Here is a 25,980-nt window from a genome sequence, read left to right as displayed (position 1 = left end):
GGAAGTCATGCGTCAATGGTACAAACAAACCGTTTTGTTTTGAATAAAGCATAGATGTGTCCTAGTTTTTGAGCAGATTGAAATAATGAGTGTGTCCAGTTTTTTTTTTTTTTTTTGCAAGACGTTCATTATAAAAAGAATGTTTACTCAAACAACAAGTAAGGTCATTCTGGACTGTATTTGCAGTCATATACTGTAGGGGGAAAATATTTTTCCATATAATGGTTGAGTGCACTTTAAAAATGTATGGGATTGTAATGGAGAATCAGTGCTATAGGAGAAATCTCTTAAATAGTTAATTGGAAGTTAAGTTAATATATTCTAAAAGAAAAAAACATGCATTTTATTCTATATTTATGGAGAAAAATCAGTATGCAAAGTATGCATGTTCAGTATGCATTTGTTAAATATAAATATAAAATGCATGCATAAATGCAAATATACATAACAAAGAAAAATACCTTTAAGGTAAAGTATTTTTGTTTGTTTTTTTTAATAAGAAAAATGTGAAACCTTTTATAATTTATGGTAAAAGGGGCGTTCCCAAAATTCCCAGTGTGAGGAATCACATTTTAATGAATTTTATGTAAAATTTTAATTTGATCATATATTTGTGTATCAGATATGTGCAGTCGATTGTTCTGTGTTGCATTTAGTATATTTAATTGATATTTATTGCATTATTTATTTTGTGATTTTAATGAAAGTGCTATCATTGTGTTATCATTGACCACAGTTGATGAAGAGACCGCTTTTCATTAACTTGTTGCATTTTAAAGGTTCCTATAAGTTGGTTTATTAGCATTAAATGAGTTAATAACATATATAGTCAAAAATATGCCATATCATAATGCCAGAAATACTGTCACAATAATTTTGCAATAAAACTCTGGCAACCATAGCTGTTCTTTTTTTAAATCTATATAACCCTATATCCTCCATGGTGTTATGTTAACTTGCTCTTATGTTAACGCAATACTATATCATAAGACATTGGTGGAATGTAAGATGAGCTTGTTGATAGATGATAAATGTGATTGAAGTCACATTGAAGGGCAGCTGGGTCCTGACCATAATTGCATTTAAAGGTTTGGCTGTTCTCTATATCAATCAACACTGCCAAAAGTTTGTCACACCTCTCCATGTGCAGTGAGCCAACAGACATCGATGTTCAAGGAGAGCCTTGTGTGACTTGTAATGTTAGCATTGCTCTTCTGTTTTGGGGGGAAGTGGCCAGTACGGATTGCATAACTGTTTATCTAGGCCAGGTTGTGTTTTCTTTGTCATCAGGTCTGTTTACAGCTTTATATCTTCCAACGGGGTGTTGGCACCGAACTGTTAACTCGGAGAGGCTAGTGACATTGAACAGAAAGATGCTTTGTTCAGGGTTCACGTCTGGATGCTGAAGGAAATGTGTTGTATTGTTGCTTTATTTTTAGATTAGTGTCAAAATGATCCAGTTTTAGAAAATTATCGAGGCGCTTGAAGCAGGTGGAAATGAATATTTTGGGCATACCCTCTATCTGTATGCATTTTGTTCCAAGGGACAGCACAGTGTGAAGTCTAGCGTTGCTTTTCCTAACACATGGTGTTTAAAAATGAATCAAAACAGTGATACATTTGTCTGAAAAGGATTTGGAGCATTATTTACAGACCTCAAAGGCAATATTAACTAAGCTGTAAAAATGACTTTTTTCGAAGTTGTAAATAAAATAAGGATTATTGGAGTATGTTTTATAAGAAAATACAATTTTGTTTTTTTTTACTTTAAAATTTCACATTTAATTCAATGTGTTACTTGCCATTTCTTTGTAATTGTGAAATTTTCTAGCAATTTCTGAGTGAAAATTGTTTCTACACCAAATTTATCCATACGGAAATGTAATATATGACATATATTGCCATATATCAAGATGATATTGTCATATATGCTACCTATATGGCAATATATAATTTTTCCATACTTACAGTTCATAACATGTGTAAAATTCCCATAGTAAAACTTGTATATGCACTAAAAAAAATTGTATATAATGTTTTTACTGAAAAATTGCAAGTAAATTTCACATTTAAATTGAGTTAAGCGTGAAATTTTAAAGTAGAAAAGTAGTATTTAAATAGTAAAATAACTTACATTTAAATACAAAAATTTACATTTTCTTGTAAAACTTTATCCAATAATTTTTGTTTTATTTACAACTATAAATACAATATGTATATATATATAGCATGTATATACAGTATGTATATATATATATATATATACCCAGCATTGTTTAGAGTGTATATACTATATATATATATATATATATATATATATATATATATATATATATATATATAAAAACAAAATTATTGGATTATGTTTTGTATTCATGCTCTTTTTAAATACATGTGTATCTTTTATATTTTCTTATATAATATCAAGGGTTTAAGATATACATGTATATGTATTGTATTAAGTGTATTACACATTCATAAACATACATATTTTTATGAGCTCGATATATATGCTAATATATGAAATTGTTCCAATAGACTTCATATATGTTTTTACTGCATATGACAACATATTTCAACTATGGAAATTTTATATATGCACATAGATTACATTTATTTATGGGGCTGTACTGTTTGTCTGATGTTTCAAGATATTTTCTATTTAAAAAGACAGAATTATTTTCTAAATCACTTCACGTTGTGTGATTCAGCAGTGATTTTACATTGTGACATGTACAGAAACATCACATCAGTCAGAGATTATGATATAACATGCTCCTTAGGCTGCATATGACTTTATTGGCTGCGTGGATGCGCCATATGTCAAACAGTCGAATGCGAATTGTCTGTTTGCTGTGATGTTCTCTTCTCTCGATGACTCTGGCGGTGACTAATGCTGTCCATGCTGTGCATACGGGCTGTGCAGATGACAGGCTCCCGTTCTGCTCTAGGCGTGCAATGCTAACATGTTCGGACTCCTCTGTAGGGTCAGAGAGAAAGTTAGCAGCCCACAGAAATGACTATGGCTGGTGGCTTTAATGGATGGCTTCGTACAAGCTACCTCCGCTCGCATCAGATTAGTACACTGGGCTTTATCCCTTCCTGAATGGGACACTCACTTTGGTTTTAAAGCTGTAATCGCCTCTGGTAAAGATGATTGCTTTGAACCTCCCGAACGCTGCTGCACTACACAGCCAACGCTCTGACACAAATATGACAATTATGTAATTGTGAAGTTTCGAATAATCATTCCAAACTTGATATGTTTTTAAGGTGGCGGTATCCAGCAGGGTTTGTGGCGTCCTTAGGGTTGTGTCTCTTGTCTGTGTGCAATCTGTGGCATTTACCCAGAATAGCAACATTTTCTAAGGGCAGACTTTCATCTTTTTTTCCTCTTTTCAAAAAAGGACATGTGGTCTTTGATAACACAGCACATTTCACGGCTTGTTCTTCGTAACCGTATCATGTCTGCTGTGCCTCTTCTGCTTGTCACGGGGCAAAACACGGGTTACATCCTTAAAAAGTATGCAATGCTTTTGCTGCTGCTTCATGTCATGTTGTGTTGTCATTGCATGCTGGCTTACAGTTGAGAAGAATCTTAGAAGAGTCACTCTTAAAAATAAAGATTCTTCATGGGCATCGATGGTTCCATGAAGAACATCCATGGAACCTTTCAATTGCACAATAGGGGCAAAAGGTTCTTTAGATTATTAAACTGTTATTCACCCTAAGAAAAAGTGGTTCTTTTAAGAACTGTTCACTGAAAGGTTCTTTGGAGAACCAAAAAATGGTTCTTCTATGGCATTGCTGTCAAAAACCCTTTTTGGAACCTTCATTTTTAAAAGAGTCATATGAATGCGATTTCAATTTTTCCTTTCTCTTTGGAGTGTTACAAGCTCTTGGTGCATAAAGAAGATCTGTAAAGTTGCAAAGACTAAAGTCTTAAATCCAAAGAGATATTCTTTATAAAAGTTAAGAGTCAGCCACACCTACCTAAAACGTCTCGTTCTAACACGCCCCCACAGGTCTACGTCACTATCTGGGAAGATTTGCATAACGCCGCCCAAATGTTCACGCAAAGAGAGAAGACGTAACTTTTATTCTCGCTGTAGTATTGTTGCCGCCGCCGCCAAGTCGTGAAAGGCGCTGTGTGTGTCATGTGAAAGCGAAACTACTTTGTTTGGTCTTCCAAAAGAGGACGATATCTGCTTCGTCATGCCTGGAGCTGATCTGTGCTGGTTGCTGAGGAAATACAACAACTTTGCGCTATGGATCATCGGATCGGCTTTCACCGTGGACGGAGTCTAGCCCGGGGTCGTCACATGTGGTTGCCGCAAGCCTCCTTCGTCAAAGTGGAAAATAATGTGTTTTTTTAACCTTAAACCGCATAAACACATTTCATTACACCAAATACACAAAATAATGTTCTTTTTAGCAACATCATATGACCCCTTTAAGAATTTTGGAAATGTTTTTGACCAAGGACTAATTTTCTCAGGGTTTTTTATGCTTTGAATGTCAATCACAACCCGTTTTATTTCAGCAAACTGATGTATTTCTAAATGAAATATGACTTCTCATTTCTATGAGAAGAATTGTGTATCCTTTGGGAATTGTTTGGCTTGTGAAAAATATACCATTTGGAGCCAAGCAATCGGAGAGGAGGGGTTTCGTGATAGCAGACGAAAAGAAATATAGTTGCAGAGGTAGAACAGGATATTACTTTCTGATTAAAGATTACAAACACAAGCAATTTTTTATTTATATAATGTGCACTGATGCCTTGTGCACAGTAAGACCAGGAATGTGCATTGAGAAAGTATTTACATTTATTAACATTACAGTTATTAACATTACAAATAGTGAGGTTTTTAATATTTAAATGTTTTAAATTAAATGTAAATTCAATGAACACTGTAAAAAAATGTATGTACACTGTGAAAAAATCTGTAAAATATACTGTAAAAACAGCAGATGTGGTTGCCAGAACTTTACCATAAAAATACAGAAGCCACATTTTAGGTTGAACTTAAATTTAGAGTTAAAAAAAACATATATCATTAACGGCAGAGGCAGTGATGGCAAATCGAATATCTTTCTTTTCAAATGTAATTAGTTCCTCAAAAAAAAATGAAATTCCTCTTTTGGAAAGTCATCAAAACACTATCATGGATTTTTTTCTCTTTTGCTGTTGGGACAAATGAGAATGCATAACAATGTCATATATTGAACTGTAGTTTCTGTTCACCACTATATTTGTTTACCCAACAATGATGACTTCTGAGAACCACCGAAATGTGAAAAAGGTCCATTACATTCATTCATTCATACATTCATAGAGGATACATTTTAATAGTGATCTGTTGTTTATAATGCCATATAGCCTATGGCCCATGCATGGCTTCTTATAGTACAGTGTTTTTTGCCCTAGTTTTTGCTGCTGTACTTTTGGCTTCATGTTTTATTTACCCTTTCTTCAGCTTTAAGATGCCTGCTATGGATTTTTCCATGGTCTGACAGACTCTTAACAGTTTTTGCATGTGTATTGCTGTAGGGTTTTAAATATGGAGCTCCAGTCATACTCTGGATATTGTTAAGTATGTGTTGTTGTTCCTCTTAAAGGCTTAAAAGGTCAGATGTTCATATATATCTTAGAGGAAATGTGATGCATTGAGATACAGATCCCTTGTTGCATTTTGAGATTTATTCACGAATTCCATGCAGAAAAACTGTAAGAAAATGAATTGTTGAATAGTTTATCTCCCTCCTTTCAGTAAAGCTATTTGATGCACAGTCAAAAACGAATGAATAATAAATAACAAGAATTACCGAACACAAATAGCCTGTGTCAGAAATGAATTCCACCTTTCTACCTCACCTTTGCTTCCCATCCCCATTCTTGCCTTTGGCAAGGAGAGAGAAAATAGACTCATAGCACAAATATGGCCTTGGGTTAAACTCTCCATTTTCTCACTGATTTAGGACCAGTTCCCCTCCCACGGATTCTGTCTGCAAACAAAACTTATGTCAGATTTTGTTTACAGACACAATATCTCCAAAGCAACACATAGGAGCATGCTGGTTTGGAGCTCTCTGATGAAGAAAGTTTCTCAGCAGAGGGCCGGCCGCTGCTCGAGGGACTCTCCTTGATCCCGGGATCAGGGTTTTAATGGAGATAAACCCGTGGTGTGTTGGAGGCGTATCCCGGGGGTTTAAGGGTCATATGTGACCAGATGGTCCCTTGTGAACTGTGTAATATGAAGGAATCATGGGATAGCATTGGAGGGCGGGACCTTTGGAAGCACAGGGTCGGGTTAAATATGTTGACAAGGACATTTTGTTCACAGAGGTCAACACAGGGCTTTTGAGTTACATTCCATCCGCTCTATTTGAAGTTTGTTTTGTATAACACGTTATATAATTGAATTAAATGATCAATGGCCATAAAACAATACACCATAAGTGTTATTTTTAGTATTGTTTATATATTATATACTACTATATGTATATTTATATACTACTACTATATATAGTAGGCCTATTTATTAATATTTTGAATTAACTTTTATTTGTTATATTTTCAGTTTTAGTATTTTTGTAATGTGCCTTTGTCATTTATATATATATATATATATATATATATATATATATATATATATATATACATATCTGTGCCTTGCCACAATTCTGTCTCTGAGCTCTTCAGGCAGTTCCTTTGACCTCATGATTCTCATTTGCTCTGACATGCACTGTGAGCTGTAAGGTCTTATATAGACAGGTGTGTGGCTTTCCTAATCAAGTCCAATCAGTATAATCAAACACAGCTGGACTCAAATGAAGGTGTAGAACCATCTCAAGGATGATCAGAAGAAATGGACAGCACCTGAGTTAAATATATGAGTGTCACAGCAAAGGGTCTGAATACTTAGGACCATGTGATATTTCAGTTTTTCTTTTTTAATAAATCTGCAAAAATGTCAACAATTCTGTGTTTTTCTGTCAATATGGGGTGCTGTGTGTACATTAATGAGGAAAAAAACTTAACTTGAATGATTTTAGCAAATGGCTGCAATATAACAAAGAGTGAAAATTTTAAGGGGGTCTGAATACTTTCCGTACCCACTGTATATGTATATGTATGTGTGTGTGCTTTATTTTAATTAGCAAAAATAATTTTTATTGTTTTTTTTATGTAACTACACTATCTTCCCGTTATGGCACTTAAAAAGTAGCTGTGTATTTTACCAGATTTATTTTTTTTGCAAGCAACATATACATTGTAAATAGTTCGTTGGAGATGAGATGAGATGTTTTTCCAGTGCTGATTTTCTTGAAGGGCTCTTAAAAGCGTGAAATGGGCTTATATTTTTCCCTGTCTGCTGCCTTTGACGTCACAGCTCAGGATAGTGTCTAGTGAAGTGTTTGAGATGAATGGACTAATGAATAGATCTCTCCAGATATTATCAACGTCCTTGGTTCAAACAAACTAATGAAAGGAGAAAAACAAGCCTCTCAACAATCTACTTCATAATGGTCACCTCATCATCTTTAAAAAGTAAAGACATAAGACATATGATACAAGATGAAGTCTTATAAAAGTAAAATGTCTAGTCATGATAAGCTATGAGAGGCTGTGTGTTACACTGCTTTTACAACAGGTAAAGGGTTTTTGGTTTTTTTTCCATAAAAGAAAAAAGTTATATTACAATAGCTTTGAATGAATAAACAGACTTTATGCATTTTATGATAGATGTAAATACCATTACACAACAGAATCTGGTCCTATTTATTCCTAGTGCATTGTGGGTTTTATAAGATCCAGTCATGTCTATGTTCAGCCCATTGTCTCTACACAAAAACAGTGTTGCATTAATAATCTTGACCTCATAGTTCTGGTGAATAATGTATGTCTGCACTATGAAGGCAGAGACAGATGTGCCAGTGTGCAGCACTGACATTTCCACTGTCCTTGACATAGAAACAGCTGCATCTGAAACCCACAATGCACTTCTGAAGGTTTCTCCATCTTATAGCACATGCTCCAAGCTATGCGTCTTCAAAAGATTTTGAATTAAAGGGGTCATAGGATGCTACATGCACTTTTACAAATTGTTTGAACTGAAATGTGTGTTGGCGGTGTGTGTACACAACCACCCTATAATGATAAGAATCCACCCAGTGTTTTTTTTTAATCTACTAAAATCCTTAGTGTAAGGTTTTGTAATGAATCTTTGCAAATCGCCTTTCCTAATAATGTGCTAATTAGCAAGTTTCACGATGAATGCGGCTAAAGTAAACAGTCTCTCTGAGAGCAGTTCGGAAGAGAGGGGCGGGGTCAGCAGAGCTCATTAACATTTAAAGGAAAATGCTACAAAAACGGCTTGATCTGAAAAAGCTGTTTTTGACAGGGTAAAAAAAGCTGTTTTTTACACTACACCATTGAGAAATTTTAACCAAACTATGTTACAGACTTTTCATTAAGACCCTAAAGAATCATATCAACTTGTGGAAAATGGGCATCCTATGACCCCTTTAAAGACTCATTTTAAATGCAACGGGATCAGAAATTGGAAACCATTGTAATGTTAATGATCGAAAAGCATCAAAATAATGAGGAATATAATAATATTCAAGCTTTATTTTTGTTTAAAATCTGTTTTAGAAGAGCATGGGAAGTATCATATGAGAAGTATTGGAATATTGGCTTCAATGCGTTTTTACTGAAACAAAGACGAGCAGCTATACGTGACACCCTCTCCATCACAGGGCTGAGATCATGATCGTGTGTCCTACTTTCAGAGTCGACTGCGCCTCTCAAGTGCAACACCGAGCATGATTAATGTGCTTCAGCGTGTTTTCCAAATGGAGGTATTATATCAGCCTTAACTGAAATTCTGTTGACATTAGGAAATTAACACTGCCAATTCACTTCCTGCTAACATACCTCCTCTAGAGTTAGAGGATTCAATTCTCCTGACATTTTCGTAATTTTATAGACGTGTACGTTTGGGGATCGGTTGTAGCTGACCTGTGCGTTCGACCTTGTCGTGCGGCGGAAGCATCAAAACATCGGTCTGAGGAATGGAACCTGCCGTTTTCGTGACGCTTCGCAGATGGCTGAATCATGCTAACTTCCTCACTTTCTCGGTTTTTTATCACACCTTGGAGAACTGGTGTCTTCTGGAAAGTGTTGGAACGGCTGATTAGGTTTGATGAGCTGTGCTTTTGTAATGAGCAGGATTTAATAGTTGATTATTAGAGTTAAAAGGGCTCTCAGGGGGGTTACATGGAGTTGATTTTCTCTTCTTCTGACCGTTTTACATGGTGCAATTTATGCAGTCTATTTTTAAAGAGATCGTTCACCCAACAAATGAAAATTCTGGCATCATTTACTCACCCTCATGACGTTCCAAATCAATATGTCTTTCTTTTCTCCGCTGAACAGAAAAGCCAATGCGTTGGCACTCTTAAAGGAATAGTTCACCCAAAAATGAAAGTTTGCTGAAAATTTACTTAACCCCTGGACATTCAGTATGTAAATGAGTTTGTTGCTTCATCGGAACATTCACTGGAGAAATTGAGCATTACATCACTTGCTCAACAATGGATCCTCTGCAGTGAATCGGTGCCGTCAGAATGAGAGTCCAAACAGCTGATAAAACATCTGTAACCTACATGGCGCCAGTACATTAATATCTTGTGAAGTGAAAAGGTGCATGTTTGTAATAAACAAATCCATGAAGATGTTATTAACTTCAAACTGTTGCTTGAGTGAAAAAGTAATCTCGTTTGAATCAGGAGGGAAATGTGCACAGACCAAGCACCATTACAAGCAAAAACAGTCCTAAATAAATATGTTGGTGGATTTTGATGTGAGAGGACAACAGGAGATGGACTAGTTGTTCGTGGTTATGGATTATGGACTAGTATTTTGGCCAGAAGCAATGGTTAAAAGTTAAAACAACTTAATGATGAATTTGTTTCTTACAAACGCACAGCTTTTCACTTCCCAATACATTAATTGATGGACTGGAGTGGTATGGATTACTTGGGGATTATTGTGATGTTTTTATCAGGTGTGTGGACTTCATTCTGACGGCACCCATTCACTTCAGAGGATCCATTGGTGAGGAAGTGGAATGCTAAATTTCTCCAAATCTGTCCTGATGAAGAAACAAACTCGTCTACATCTTGAATAGTCTGTGAGTGAGTAAATCTTAAGCAGATTTTCATTTTGCGGGGAACTTTTCCTTTATTATAGATGGATAAAATAGATGATCTCTTTATTCGATGTGGAACAAGATGGATAGGATGGAGGGAAATCTGCTTTCTATGATTGTATGGTTCTTCAGGTTGCTTGGTAACTTGCACATTACCCAGCACTTGTCTGTGCTGTCTGGATGTCCCACCATTTTCTCTTTCTCTCTCTATTTCTGTCCTTTACTGTGCCTTATTGTTATCTGAGTTGGCTTGTAAACTTCTAGATAGTGATATGTCATGTTTGAAACCAAGTTTGGTTTTCCTTTGTTTGTCCTCTCGTTCTCTCCCTCTTTTCTGGTTGTCGTGGTTATCAAGCTTTAAACTGAATGGGATTTGCCCGTCTAGGGAACGTGAGATCAGGTAATGGTAGACGAGTGGAAAGACCTTTTGCTTTTACTTATATACAAGGAAGTACCTTCTTCAGGATGGAGGTCACAGCTGGAATATCCAGTGATAGGGTTTTGTGCGGAATTAGATCTGATTATGCTGCATATTAAGGGAACATTTGGTGTGGCATGAGACTAAATCATGCATAAAGGCTCCTCTGCAAGAGTAAACATCACATATGATTATAATTAGACTCGTGCCTGTGCCAGATAACACTGTGCTGGAAGTGTTTTCTGTGGAGTAAAATCTATCTATCTGTCTGTCTGTCTGTCTGTCTATATCTCTCAGTGTCATTTTAGTATCTTTGAGATTACTGAGTTTTTTTTTTATTTTTAGTGTGTGTGTGTGTGTGTGTGTGTGTGTGTATATATATATATATATATATATATATATATATATATTTATATATATTGAGACTATTATAGTTTTTTATTAATACCTTGAATTAGTTTTTATTTTTATATTTTCAGTTTTATTTTAGATTTAGTTTCATTCTAAATGTTAGTAATATTTTGTCATTTTTATTAGTTTTTGTTTTTATATATATAATTTTTATTTATTAATATTTATTAATATAGTTAAATATATAATTTTTATTTCATTGGTTTAGTAGTTAATTTTGTACATTAAGGAACATTTTCATTTCTGTTTATTAATTTGTTAAGATTAATTGTTTAAAAATGAATAATTGTTCCAATAAAAAAATTTTTTTTTTTAAATGAATAATTGTTCCCAAAAAAAATGTATGAATTAATCTGTTGAATTGACATATAAATGTGTGAGAGATTTCTTTCACTGAATCTCATAAGTTGTTGTAAATTAATTCAACAGAAGAGGCGGGACAATGTAGTAAGCTTGGTGTAAAGAAAGCCAGTGGGCCATAAATCCTCTTTGAGTAGTGGGTTTAATCTGTAGCCCCATGTCGCCCAGCATGGCCGACGTGACGCAGCCTGACGGGTTTAATACACATCAGGCAGCAGGTCTCTGGAGGGGGCGGCAGTTCGATCTCTTTTGGAGGATACACTGAAATGTTGAGTGACGGCTCTGTTTATCTCACTGACCTGTGACCTCTATCCAAAACATCCTTTTCTTTTTATGGACTCTGTTTTGATATAAAAGACGCTCATTCATTGCTCTCTTCATGAGATGTGGAGGAGGACATGGTAACATCTGGCCGTAGATGACTGGGGTCACATTCATCTTCTTCCTCACATTGTGTTGAATGCTCAAGGAACTTTTTGTCCTTCATCAGGCAGACTTTTTATTCTATGTTTCATCATTGCCAGCTATTCTTAACTGTGCAGGGTGACACATCCTGCTGAGCAATATGCTTTTGGGATTTGTACTGGGATGTGTTATAAAGAAGCACCTGCTCTTTTCTTTGTCAGCACTTACCTGATATTGCTAGCAACATGAAGATTTGCTTAAAATGTGCTCTTTGGAGGTTAATCTGTCATTAGCTACAATAAACTCTAAAAATGACATGAATCTTGCATTAATTTTATTAAAACATAGCAAGGACATCGTTAAAATAATCCATGTGACATCAGTGTTTCAAAATGGAATATTTTAACGATGTCCTTGCTACGTTTCTGAGCCTTGATCGTGTAAGGATCCTTGCTGTCTATGCGAGGGTCAGAGAGCTCTCGGAATGCATCAAAAATATCTTAATTTGTGTTCCGAAGATGAACGAATGTCTTACGGGTTTGGAACGACATGAGGGTGAGTAATTTTTGGGTGAACTATCCCTTTAACAGCCCTATTATATTCACAAGCAGTAGCAGACATATTTATTTTTAAAATAATAGTGATTTTGACTGTATGTCATTCGTCATACGCTGTTGCTTTTTAGTGTGATTTATTTATTTTTTAGTTGTATAATTGCATAAATATCTCAAAAGCAGAATCAGCTGGATGCTGTTTATCACATATTGTAAATGTTCTGTGAAAATGTCAGATCACTCTGAGTACTCTGTTAATTATTCTGCTTATTTTATGTTCACAATAGCAGCCGAGTCATTAATGTGGTTTTGGTCTGTCGTTAACATTAAGCATCACATTTCGAGGGTCGTTTTTGCAGCAGCTAGTTCTTATAAAAGGTGTCTAGGTGGAAAATCAGCTAAAACGTTGAACTGGAGGTTATTTGATGCAGAAATGAAATTATGTGTCCTTTTCAGTCCAGATGGATTTGATTATGCACATCAAAATATTTCAGAACCAAGCCTTTTGAACCATGTTTTTGTTCGGTGCTAGTTCAGGTCTTTATTTATAATAATCCAGATCCATCACCATCACATTAAATACAAATGGAGATGGCAAATATTGTTTAGAGACAACAGCACAAAGGTAATAATAACCATATTCAGAGAAGTTCTTTATTAAATGGACATACTGTATAAATGGATGTATAGTTTTTGTCATTTGTGCAACATAATGGCATGTTTTCACTCATAAATATAAAAAGGCAATATCTCCCAAATGAATAATCACTTAGAAGACGCTTATTATGTAATAAAGCCATGTTCCTGTTTTCTATATGGCCAGAGTTCAACAAACCTGTTCCTCAATGTCAAGGCAGTATATATCAACCTTGTACTTGCCCTTCACGTCAGAGGTGGTTTGCACAACACAACACTTGCCAAAGGGCTAAACTGTCCGTCTCACGTCTCATCAGCCCCGTCACATAAATGAAATGACCTTTTGCATGCTAAAGAGAAAAATGCAATGCACAGGCCCTTGAGTTGGTATATACAAATGTGTGTTTATTGAACTCTCATCCTTGTAAATTTATGCTAATAAAGGTTTGCAAAGAGGAAAGTATCTCTATGATTGAAATTTATAACTGCTAGAAAATGTTTTGTAGTTAAGTAAATTTTGTAAATAAATTGCTAAATCTTATTCAGATACACACACAAACACACAAAAAAATATTTTTTAAGCTGTAAATTAAAAAGATTATTGGAGTACATTTGACAAGAAAATACTATTTTAGACTATTTCTATATACATTAAAGTGTCACATTGAATTCAATGAGTTACTTGTCATTTCTTTGCAATTATTTGTGAAATTTACTAGCAATTTCTTAGTATTACACCAACATTTTTTCAGTGCACTGTAAAAGGGATTTTTCGAGATTGTAAATAAAATGATTATTGAAAGTAATAATATAAATTATTGGAGCACATTTTACAAGAAAATATTTTGAAGTTTTTCTACTTCAAATTTACTAGCAATTTCTGAGTCAAATCTGTTTTTACAACATTTTTTTTTAGTGCAGTTTAAGTTTATGAATGCAAAAAAATTCATAAAAAATTAAAAATTACAGTAAGCCCAGGTGACTCAAACAGTAAAGCACTTGCTGCTGGCAAGGTCATATTCCCAGGTAAACCAAAAACATTGTAAACGTTCCTTGAACAGAGTTTGTGATGCCGCCTGACAAAATTGGCCCTGATACATCAGTCCAGGCCATTTTCATGACAGGAAAAGGAAAGTACACCCACAGCTGGCATGTAGTTTTTCTCTCAGGGTGTAGATTAACTCTGGTTTGGCGGATAAGCCACGTCCTTGAAGAACAATGATTTACAAGATGGCCTGTGCATCCACGGCACTGTAGAGACAAGGCTGGAAGAAAATGCTGGCCAATGAGAAAGCCATTGCTCTTGTTCCTTATCTGACACGGCATCCATTATTAATGGAATACTGAATTAGCTTGGCTCAGGAGAGATAGTAATGGAGTGAGAGATGGAGAGAAAGCACGTCGATGAGACTGACGTCGTATACAGTGTAACTGAATCTCTAATTTCTTGTTTATAACCTGAAGAAGACACCGTTTCCATTGTATTGTTTCAGATAAATCATACCAGTGTCCTTTTAAAGACCATGCAAGCTCACGTCTGTTGGTTTAAGAATTAATATTTTAGGTTGCCATGTTCTCATATTTGCATTTTTAAGATAGTTTCCATCCTTGTTTTTTGCATATAACTGTGATTATATTGTGTATTTAAATGCTTTTTGTGATCCTTGATTATTTTAATTTATTCCTGTTATGGCAAAGCTGAATTTACGGTTGTGTTGCTCAGTATTTTTTGTGGAAAACTTTTTTTCCTATTCTTTGATTAGTGAAAAGTTAAACAGACCATTTATTTGAAATAAAATCTTTGTGACATTGTAAATGTCTTTACAGTCACTTTTGACCTTTACTGTCAGTTTAATGCATGCTTGTCGAATGAAAGCATTAATTGTATTCAAAAAGAAAGACAATTCCTACTGACTCCAATCTTTCGAATTGCAATGCATTAAAAAACATTTGTAAAGTGATAAATGTTTCTGATAAAACATTTCTGTGCTACATCGTTGCCACATGAGCTCAGCATGTTGCAGGTTTAATTTAGAAAGTGACGTCAAATTCTGGGAAATAAAATCGTTGTTGCATTTTTAATCCAGTTTTGTATAAAAATATCTTAGCTCTTCTCAGTACAGCCATAATTCTGAGAGCACAATCAGTCAAGAAGGAGATAGGTATTCTGTACATTTTATTTTGGTGTTTTATTTTTGCATATTATGCGAAGTACACTACATAGTAAGTAGCATGCTATTCTGAACAGCCCATTTCATTGACGTGTTTGGACATGGTCATTTGTGACCTTCAAATTTAATTGTTACTATTAGTAAATGTCAAGTTCAACAAGAGTGCTTTAAATAACCAGCAAGTACTGTTGTACTCTCCAGGGTGCAAAGAGATGGACAGCAACACTTCAGATACATGTCACAGATGAATATAAAACTTCACTGGTTCATTCAAACTGAGCAGAGGTGTTCGAACAGCGCACACCATGGTGCCACACTCTCTAGGGAGTGTGTGATTATTTTTACATTTTTAAAAATGTTTCATGATTTTGTGCTAGATGGTGACAGATCCACAAACGACGTGCTCACAATTATTTTCAGCTGGCGTTCACTGCACTCACAAAAGAACAAAATAAAAGCGTAATTCATTTTTCATGCACTGCACTCCATGCTATGTTTTATGGACATGAAACATTAAATATCTGGCGAGTCATGAAGCAAATATAGTTCTGAACTCACTGCTTGTACCCCACGGTAGATTTCTGCTACATTGACATCAGTCTGCAAAGCACGTCATGGGCTTGACCTCAGAGTCCTCACACATTATAAAATCGCAATGACAAACTTTGCTGTAGGCTTCTGGGTTGCTTTTACATTTAGATTCATTTGTGTAGCATCGTTTTCACACACTATATTTCATGAATATGTGACCTTATGCTGTCACATACTTTTGTAAGCTTTGAGTTATTAAGATTTTCTTAGAAATGTTTGTTGCTATTTTTTCCCCTTAAGATATGTGGCTCTTTCTAAACATAATTGGCACTTGAGGAGGCTTGACAGTTTATTTTTGAGGCATTGCATTTCTAGTGTGATAGTGAAAGTGTGAGACATGGCAGTTTGAGGTTTCCTCACAAATGATTCTTTTATAACAGCTTCTATAGAAAGAACTGGAATAAAAAAAGAGAGCTATAAAGGATAACTCGGGGAGTGGGAATCTTAATACCATATGTGTTCCATATAGGCTGACCTATTTCCACTGTAATAGATTTGTCTCTTTCCTTGCCATGCAGCATATATGCAAATTTGAACATGCTTTTGAGTTCACCCAGATTCAGATTGATATAAATTCTGATCTATTTAAAGTTACTAATTACCAAAGTGTTGTCTTGTACTTGTAACTTTAATACTTAAAACTTTGAAATTATTTACATTTTAGTAAATTTAGGAGTCGATTCCAAAAAGAGTCGATTCTTAGGCGTTGAAAATCAAGAGTCGACTCTATAAAGGAATCAACTCTACTGAAGGGCCTGGAACGTTGTGATGATTTTGATTCATCGATGACTTTGAATCAGTTGATTCAGTTCACCAAAGAGATTCGATCAGATTTGTTTGCTGTTTGATTCGGTGAATCCTTCTGTATGTTACATCATTACAACAGTAAGTGGCGACAAGTAACTTAAGCGACTGAATATTATGAACGATTCTCTCCGCTACAGATTAGTTCAATAGCATCGAGTCTTTCACAAGCCTCATAAGCGAAGCTTTTGTTTTAATTTACACGTCTATGGACATAATTCCGATACATATGATGAAATATTGTTTTTCTTTCATATGCAGTAGCCCACACTAGTTTTTATCGCTGCACGAATGTTACAAGGAGCGGCTAAAAAGCGGCTACCAAACTGACCAATCAAGGGTGGATATTAAATTTGCATAACCAATCATTGTTAGAGATTTCAATATTAGAGCGTCACCAAATACGCTACATGTTCGGTTAAGGAAACAGGTCAAGAGAAACTTTAAATTTAGCCAAAATGTTGATGAAATACAATTGAATATGTTATAAATATAAATCTGCCACAATGAAGGATGAGGTTCAACTACTCTGCATATGTGAGTATACACTCTAAAAAATGCTGGGTTGTTTCAACCCAATGTTGGGTCAGATATGGACTAACCCAACTGTTGGGTTCAAAAGTTAATTTAAAAATGTAACCAAAATTTAACCCAACAGTTGGGATAGTCCATATTTGACCCAACATTGGGTTGAAATAACCCAGCATTTTTAGAGTGTATGTTAGATAGAATGGGGGCTCTCCATTTATGTATATATAAATGTTGATACAGGTCATAGTAGTTATGTATATGATGCTGCGATATTTGTTCTGTCAGTTTGCTATATTAAATGTTGTGTTAGTGATTAGAGAGATTCTAACGCTTAAGACTATACTAAGATATCATGGAGATATGTATATGGGAGAATAATTATCAGTAGACTACATATGTGAACATAAAACCTGCTCCAATCGTTTTAGGTTTGATTAATATTAATGTAACGTAATGTTACATGTTAGCCTTTCCAAAATTACCTCACGGTTTGCCTTTGTTTGTTTTGTTTTTTTTAAATATCTTAATACTAACAATCATAATAGTGTAAATTTTACACTATGCCCTGGTCACTATATAGGCCATTTTTAGAATCCCATCCATCAATCCCAAATCAGATTTGGAGTCTATTCAAAAGTTTATAGAATCGAACAGCACTGCATTTTAGGTACACATAGGGCTGTTGATAGTTCATTCGTTTCATTAGTAAAACAAAAGAGAGACATTAGAACACAAGAATAAAAGCAAGAAGTCACAAGTGTCATGCCACAGATCAGCAGGCTTTCAGCTTGACGCTCTATATAAATGGGATTCTTTAGTTAATCTAATTGTCTTATAATAGAAAAGAGAATAAGTTAATTACTCAAATTTTCTCTGGACCTCTCACCACTGGAGAGCAGAGAGATAGAGAGAGATAGAGCAGCCAGGGAGAAGATGGAGTATCAGAGGTCTGCTGCCTTTTCCAGTTGGCGTAAGATGAAATGGCTAATGACAGGGAGCACCAGCAGCAGTTCCAGCAGATTTCTGGCAATATATTTACATGACTTGATGCCAACTTACACTTGATTAAAGTAACATTGCATGGACTGGTGGTCATTTATTCCTGGCGCCGTCCAACCACGAAAAAAAGTGTTGACTCTTTGTCTCTAGCTCAACTGGCACAATGCGAGCAATGCAAAGGTCATGGCTTTGGTTCACATATAACAGATAAAATGACTAATTTGAAAGCATTGTAAGCGGGTTTAGACAGAAATGTTAAATGCATAAAAGAAATGCAATCTATTGTCTGTTTAAAGACATTGTGTAGTGATAAAGTGATCGATCTTGACAAAATCTCTGATTGGTCCCTATGTTGATCAACAGTAGGCAGATTAAGCGTTTTCCGTGCCAGGAGATGAGGAATATAAGGGAAACATGCCAGTGCCCGGATGCCAAGATGATGCTGCAGCCAACATGACACACTTGTGTCCAATGCTTTTCTACATTTAAACTAGATTAAAAAACATCTTTATATGTTTGTGCTTGAGTTTCAGTGAAAATAATAAATGATCTCATGAGACACACTGGCATTTATGAAAGCATCCAAGACCCTTGATACAGATGGATGTGTGACATATGTATAATTTCAGTGAACACTCTTGAAAATGACCCTGTGGTCAGTCTAGATAGAGCATTTGTCTTTGAAGTCAACATTAAAAGGTGCTCATGAACCATTTTACTTATGTGATTAGATGTATTTTTAGAAGATATTTAGAAGGTCAGTTTTGTTGACTTTAAAGGAATAATTTACTCAAAAATTAAAATTTGCTTACAATGTCGCATTACATCATTATTCAGCAATTGGTCCTCTGCAGTGAATGGGTGCCGTCAAAATGAGACTCCAAACAGTTGATAAAAACATCACAATAGTTCACAAGCACTCCACATGACTCCAGTCCATCAATTAACATTTAACAACTGCTTTTCACTCCACAAGATGTTAATTTATGGACTGGAGTCATGTGGATTACCTTTGGATTATTGTGATGTTTTTATCAGCTGTTTGCACTCTCATTCTGACGGCACCCATTCACTGCAGAGGATCCATTGGTGAGCAAGTGAAGTAGTAATGCTAAATTTCTCCAAATCTTTTCTCATGAATAAACCAACTCATCTACATCTTGGATGGCCCGAGAGTACATTTTCAGCAATTCCTTTACATTTCCTGCATTATTTTTAGAAGTAGCAATGAATTCATAATGTAATTCTCAGTACACATCTTCTATGCCTATCGTTTTTCTCTTTCTATTTTTTTAGCTTTGAGTAACCCAAGTCCTTGAATTGATGAGTCAATTTCTGAGAATGAGTCTAGATATATTGACTGCCATGCAATACTTGCTCGGTTATTGTCTTCAAATGGAAATAGAATGAAATGCAGAGACGTACATGCAATGCACGGCACTGTGAGTCACTTATAAATTCTGTTTGTTCATTCAGCAAGATATTATTAAACTTTTTTGTGCATTGCTGTACCAGATCTGTCTGGATTGCTCGCTTTGGTGTGTCTTTGGCATAGCCTAAAACAAAGCATCTTTAATCTCTTTTCCAGCCTTCAAGTAAGAGCTACACTTCCCATTTAGAGGCGAGCACCTCATCCCTCCAACAGCCATGGCAGACGAGGCTGACATGCGCAACGAGCTGTCGGACATGCAGGCCAGAGCTGATCAGCTGGGCGATGAGGTAAGTACACCTTCAACATGCATGGGAGATGCACGTCTAAAAATAAACCCTAAATACGACAGCCTCTGTTTATAAAAAGACCCGTCCCAGCGTGAAGGAGAATGAACACACCATGACTTCCGAGACGTGCAGTAGAAGACAGAACCACTCTAAAGAGCATCTCTGAATTAATAAATCCGTTTTGTGCAAAATGAAGCGGCTCTATATTAAGACTTCTCATCTATTTGTCATGGAGCAGTGGAAGCTGCTTGGTTATCACCAGGCAGAAGCAGTGGTGATCAGTGAGAGGTTCTCCACTTATTTCAGACAGAAACAGCCTCCCTCACTGCACCTGCCCAGTGGGGGTTCTGCACTGGCTTTGATAGACCTCTAATCACACAGGTCTCCTGCTGAACAATCAGAACTTTGACACACAACTGCATGTAGGAGGGGTAACACAAGTGATTGACCATGTCATCAGAATGCTAGTGCATTATTAACGTGGCAACTGCATGTGTGTCCTTGATTGTTTTACTATGACAAAAAAGGGATAGTTCACCCTGAATTAAAAATTCTGTTATCATTTACTCAACCTCATGTCGTTCTAAGCCAGTGTGTAACAAAAGAAGATATTTTCAAGAATATTATCTGTACAGTTCAAATCAGTGAAGCCCACAACAACATTGAAACCCAGTTTCATTGTATGGATTTTTTTCTCATAGAAGAAAGTCATGTGGGCTTGGAACAAACATGAGGGTGATTGAATTCGTTTTGGGGTGTACTATCCCTTTAAGAAAAACACATTATAATTTTTATTTTAATCCATCCTTAAATAAAATAAAAAAAATTGAACACTGCTTATAGGTGAATTGTGCAATTAATGTGCCACTAAAGGCACTAAATGGAGAAAAACAAAAAACAAAAACAGTTGTTTCCAGACAGGTGTCCAAAACACTGTCATCCACAATACCCCTGCATTAATCCATTAACGGCAACAAAGATTATTACAAATCGTTTTTTGTAATTGATATAAGGCTGGAAAAAAATGCATTTAATAAATTAATACTAAATGGAAAATCAGTGAAAAAGGTGAAACTGAAAAAAAGAGGGTTAAGTTTAAGTAATAAATGTACTAATACTGAAGGAAAAATAAAGCAAAAAAAAGTAGTAAAGGCAAAATTAGTAAAACTTCAACGAAAATTAAAATGAAAACTGAAAATATAAAAATAAAAGCTTATGTAAAATATGAATTAATACAATATTCGTATATAAACTATGCAAAAATACACTGTGTACTGTGGAAGCCTGTTTCCGCCACTGAATAAAAAATAAAAAAGGTAATTGTGACTTTTTATCTCGCAATTTAATTTTTTTTCTTGCAATTTTGACTTTACATCTTGCAATTCTGACTTTTTTTCTCAGAATTGTGTGATATAAACTCGCAATTGTGAGAAATGAAGTCAGAATTGTGTGCTATAAACTCGCAATTCTGAAAACATATCTTTCTTTTTTTTCTCCTCAGAACTGGACTTTGCGAGTTTACTTTAAAAAGTCACAATTACCTTTTTATTTTTTATTCAGTGGCGGAAACAGGTTTCCATAGTCTACAGAATGTTCTGTATTGAAAAAATAGTTGCATGTCATTTGTTGTGTATGGTGACATGCAACAACTGATATATCTGAAGTTACGTAAATGTGAAAATAGACTAAAACTGGAGCACTTCGCATTCACAATATATGCACACTGAAAACCAGACTTCTGAAATCGTCTGGTTAATTTGAAGCATTCACAAACAAGCCAGGATGCTTACAAAAGTAAACAAATGTTTTCCAGAGGCAAATTTTTCTCTCGATTAAATAGCATCAATAAACAAGCTGATCATTGTGTGAGATAACAATTTACTTGCCAGCTAGTTGACTGTTTGTCTTGACAACTTGTCAATGACTAGTGCATTAAAGTGGCACATGAGACAGTATTAACACTGAAAAAATGACACCATTCACCTTCATAGCCTCACAATGACGAGGTGGTGTATGCTTCCATATGATCTATGGTATGACTCTTGGTGATAGCTCTCTAAAAAGAAAATCAAGATCTCAATAATGATCTTTAATCCCAGCCTGCTATTAAGCATCCTGTGGCACGGCACAGTCATATTTCTTCATCTCAGATATATACACTGGACTGGAATGGGAGAGCTTTAAATATTCATGAGTGGATAATACTATCTTGAGCTTTCTTTGAAGGAACAGGAAGGAAAGGAGGGGGAACAGAAATGGCTGTACATTCAGCTCAGTCTGAACTTGGCAGCCATTAGTAACATTCTGTCGGAACTGACATTATGAACATTATGGCCTTGTACCTACCAACTGTGGTGCTCGACACATAGCATTCAAATAACAACACGAAGAACCAAACAACATGCAGGAACATATTAGCTGTTGTGTGCATTGTGGGTAATAATAAGTGTATTTTTCTTTTTACAGTCTTTGGAAAGTACTCGCCGCATGCTGCAGTTGGTCGAAGAGGTAAGATATTGATTTAACTCAGTAAATAGCAGAAAACCATCATGCTGTTCTGTCAACATATTCAGTTACATATCGTATATTGAAGATATAAAATAGAGACTGAAGTCATATATCTGTAAATGACACACTGTGATCACTAGGAGAAATTCTTGCTCATCGGTTTGGCTGTATATGAAATGCCGTTTTTACACAGAGTTTTGTGCACTGCTTGTTTTCATGGCCGCTGAAGGTCAGAAATGGAGACCTTCACCGAATTTCCGCTCTGTGATAAAAATCAATAATGATTTCAGAGAAACTCCATCTATGTGTTACTGATAGGGCAGCGGCGAGACACTGGAGAAAAAATAAGTCTTTAGTGTCTAATAGGGATCAAACACTCCTGACCCCACATGTGGAGATGAAATATGGTGTTGAGAAAAAATAGGGGTTGCTTTGGCATAACCTAAATTTTAGTTTTAGTATGATAGCGAGTATAAATCATATTGTTTATTTGTTTTTTTATTAAACGTTTTCTTCACCAAGGCTACATTTACCTGATCAGAAAAACAATTAAAACAGTAATATTGTAATAATTTAAAGTAACTTTAAAATACATTTGTACTCCAGTCTTTATTGTCACACGATCCTTCAAAAACCATTCTAATATGCTGATTTGGAGATTTACGAAAGATTTCTTACATTGATTGTTAAAAATGGTTGTTATTTAAAAATAGTTGGGTTTTTTTGCAGCAATGTTAAAATATTTACTGTGTTTTAAAAATCAATTTAATGCACCTTGCTGAATAAAATTATTAATTTCTTATTAAAAAAAAATACCAACCCCAACTTTTGAATGGTATTGTTAGTATAATAGGAAGGTTCCAGAAGGGTTATTGCAGCCAAGATGCATAATATTTTTGATTTCTATATCTTAATGGTTCTTAAAAAACAGGCCCAGTACCAAGTTTTGTGAATTACATCTTGAAATTGGTTATCCAAGTTATGAACAAATCATTCTCCTGCTTCATTTTTGCCATTGCTGGAAGAAAATTGCACACTTGGGCTGCTAATGAACTTCAAAGGTTAGCGGTGCTGAACAAATATAATGTTCCCATCTGGTTCTTGCATCTGATTTCATATTAAACGCTTCCAGTTTCCATTATGCCACAACATACAGAACTACCACATTTTGCTATAAGTTTATTAACAGCAATTATTATATGATGCAATCAGTTTTCATCGTCTGTTTGATTACGTCTTTAATTGATTTTTCCGTACATTTCTGCCATATGTACATTAACTGACAGTCATAAGCTATCACTAAATATTGTAGAAACTTAATTAGCTGTAAAGTTGCTTTGCAATGATTTGTATCGTGAAAAGCGCTGTACAAATAAACTTGAATTGAGTTGAATTGAATATGTCACTTTGATTAAATGCTGAGTAAATGCACATACATGTTATTATTAGTATAAAATGAGTTGACAGAGCTGATAAGTGGGGATATTTTACTAAATTAAGTATTAATATTTGTTTTTCATTACATATAAAGATTCCTGTAGATACTTGGTGCTGTGATAACAAACCTCAGCAGTGCTCAATCATCTAATGAGGTGATGTGGGATTCGGAATAAGATAAGCAGCTGTTTTATTTAGGTCAATAGAACCTGCATGTGCCTCAGAGAACTACTCACCATATTGCACTCACACATGCTTTCCTACTTCAGAGTTCAATCCAGTGCTCTGTTTACAATTAGGAGCTAATTTTAGCTCCATACTGTCTGCCACCTCATTGCCTTCTTATAATTACCTGCCAAATGAATAAAGCGCTCTTGAAGAATTTCAATAGTTGTAATAATGCTGTGCGCTACAGTCTGTCCTCTTCTGAAAAGCTCTTTTATTCCCTGCTGTTCTTTTCTCATCTTATATCTAAATATGTGTGAATCTCCTTTCTGTTCACCTATAGGCTTCTCTCACTTGTTTATTTCCTCTTTTCTCTTGCTTTGCCATTCTTGATGGATTAGAGTAAAGATGCTGGTATCAGAACTTTGGTTATGCTGGATGAACAGGGAGGTAAGTTACGGTGAAAAACTCATTATGGAATCATTTAATGAGGTTGTGCAGTAAGTCATTTTTATTTGCTTATTTTAACTTAACTGTCTATAGGCTACATGATTTTGAACAATTATAAACATCAGGCCATCATGTCAAAAGGGAAGCTTTGAGAGTCATGTAAAGGGGATTTAACTTGCTAGCTACAACGACCATTACTGTTTGTCGAGAGCTGTTCACCAGATGAAATATATCTGTGTACAATCCCTGGGGCGAAATACTTTCCAGTTAACACTCTATTTTAGGATAATTAGACAAACATACTCCATTCCACGAACAGCATAGGCATTTTTATGAAAAGTAAAACTATAATTGATTTATCAATGATGTGACTCGGTTTAATAGAAACAGTCACGTCTATAACAAATTAAGCCTTTATAATGCTTGAGGCTTTATTCGGTTTTATGTGGATAATAAGAAATGTTGACTTCCTTTCCACATGGAAGAGAATTTTTAATTAGTCTGTCAAAACAACATACAGCCCTTCTTCTCATTTTTGTGTTAAATTATGGATGTTGTGTTCCTCAGACTGCCTCAGGACAATCCATTTCCTACCTTAAATGATCCTGCTACCTTTCTTGCCTCCAGTTTTAGAGCAGAACAACAGCGCGTCTCATAAAGCTGTGCTCTGATTGCTGAATGTAATAGTCTCCTAGAGCTCAGAAGGCTTCCACTTAGAAGTCCACTTCAGGAGACATATAAAGAGACATAAAGAATGTACCTTTTTTTAACTAAATAACTACATGAAGTCAGTTGTCTGCACCGCAATGGTAGCTCATTAATCATATTTTCAGCATTTCGAACCTACAACCTCTGGGTACCAGCCTACAGTGTTAACTGTCCCAAAAGGCATGGTACTCCATCTGTTTTATTTGCAGATAGAATATGTCATGGCATTAACCAAGCACAAATTTTAATTCCCTCCAATGTTTGAAATCAGCTTCATTGCCAGGAGTGTGGTTCAAACTCACGAGGACATACATCCATTGGATCTTAAGTCCAACACCTTAACCTCTTGGTTGTTATTGTTTGTGTTGTAGTTGTAGAAATTGCTTATCCAATATGCTTTCTGTCATCTCTATGAGTTAAAGCAGATTTTCTACAATTATGCATAACGGAATTGACATTTGCTACTGGGAGTGGGGTTTGAACCCACAAGGACATTTGCCCATTGAATCTAAAGTCCAAAACCTTGGTTATTAGGTGGTAGTTGAAGTGACTGCTCCTCTAATATGGTTGCAGGGGTCTGTTTTCTGTCACTTCTAAGACAGTGCAGCTTTCCTGCACGGATTCATGCTAGAATAACTACCACAAGTGGGGTTTGAACCCCCAGGACATTTGTTAATTGGAGCTTAAGTCTAACGCCAGAACCACTTGGCCATTCCAGTCATTTTGTAACGCTACAACCCTTCTTTATTCCTTTTAGAGGTACTTCAGAACCAGCTTTGAGAGACTCATTTTTTGGTAACACAACCGCATTCAGCTGCATAACTGTATTCTACTCAAAATACACATTAACCTACCAGGAGTGGGGTTCGAACCCACGAGGACATTTGTCCATT

General features: G+C 35.5%; 1 protein-coding gene across 1 annotated transcript in view; it reads left to right on the top strand.

Annotated features, from left to right (window-relative positions):
* Nucleotides 1-25,980, top strand: part of LOC107586606 (synaptosomal-associated protein 25-B-like) — a 38,228-nt gene that overhangs the window by 424 nt on the left and 11,824 nt on the right. The window contains exons 2-4 of the mRNA XM_016274050.1: nt 19,689-19,819; nt 22,286-22,327; nt 24,331-24,379. Coding sequence (XP_016129536.1) covers nt 19,748-19,819; nt 22,286-22,327; nt 24,331-24,379 — 163 coding nt within the window. The 5' untranslated portion in view covers nt 19,689-19,747. The remainder of the gene's footprint in view (nt 1-19,688; nt 19,820-22,285; nt 22,328-24,330; nt 24,380-25,980) is intronic.

The sequence above is a fragment of the Sinocyclocheilus grahami genome, unplaced genomic scaffold, assembly GCF_001515645.1.
Source record: "Sinocyclocheilus grahami isolate Dianchi unplaced genomic scaffold, SAMN03320097.WGS_v1.1 scaffold84.1, whole genome shotgun sequence".
NCBI classification, from domain to species: Eukaryota; Metazoa; Chordata; class Actinopteri; order Cypriniformes; family Cyprinidae; genus Sinocyclocheilus; species Sinocyclocheilus grahami.
Note: the sequence above shows the minus strand (reverse complement) of the source record. Positions and strands in the feature narration are given on the sequence as shown.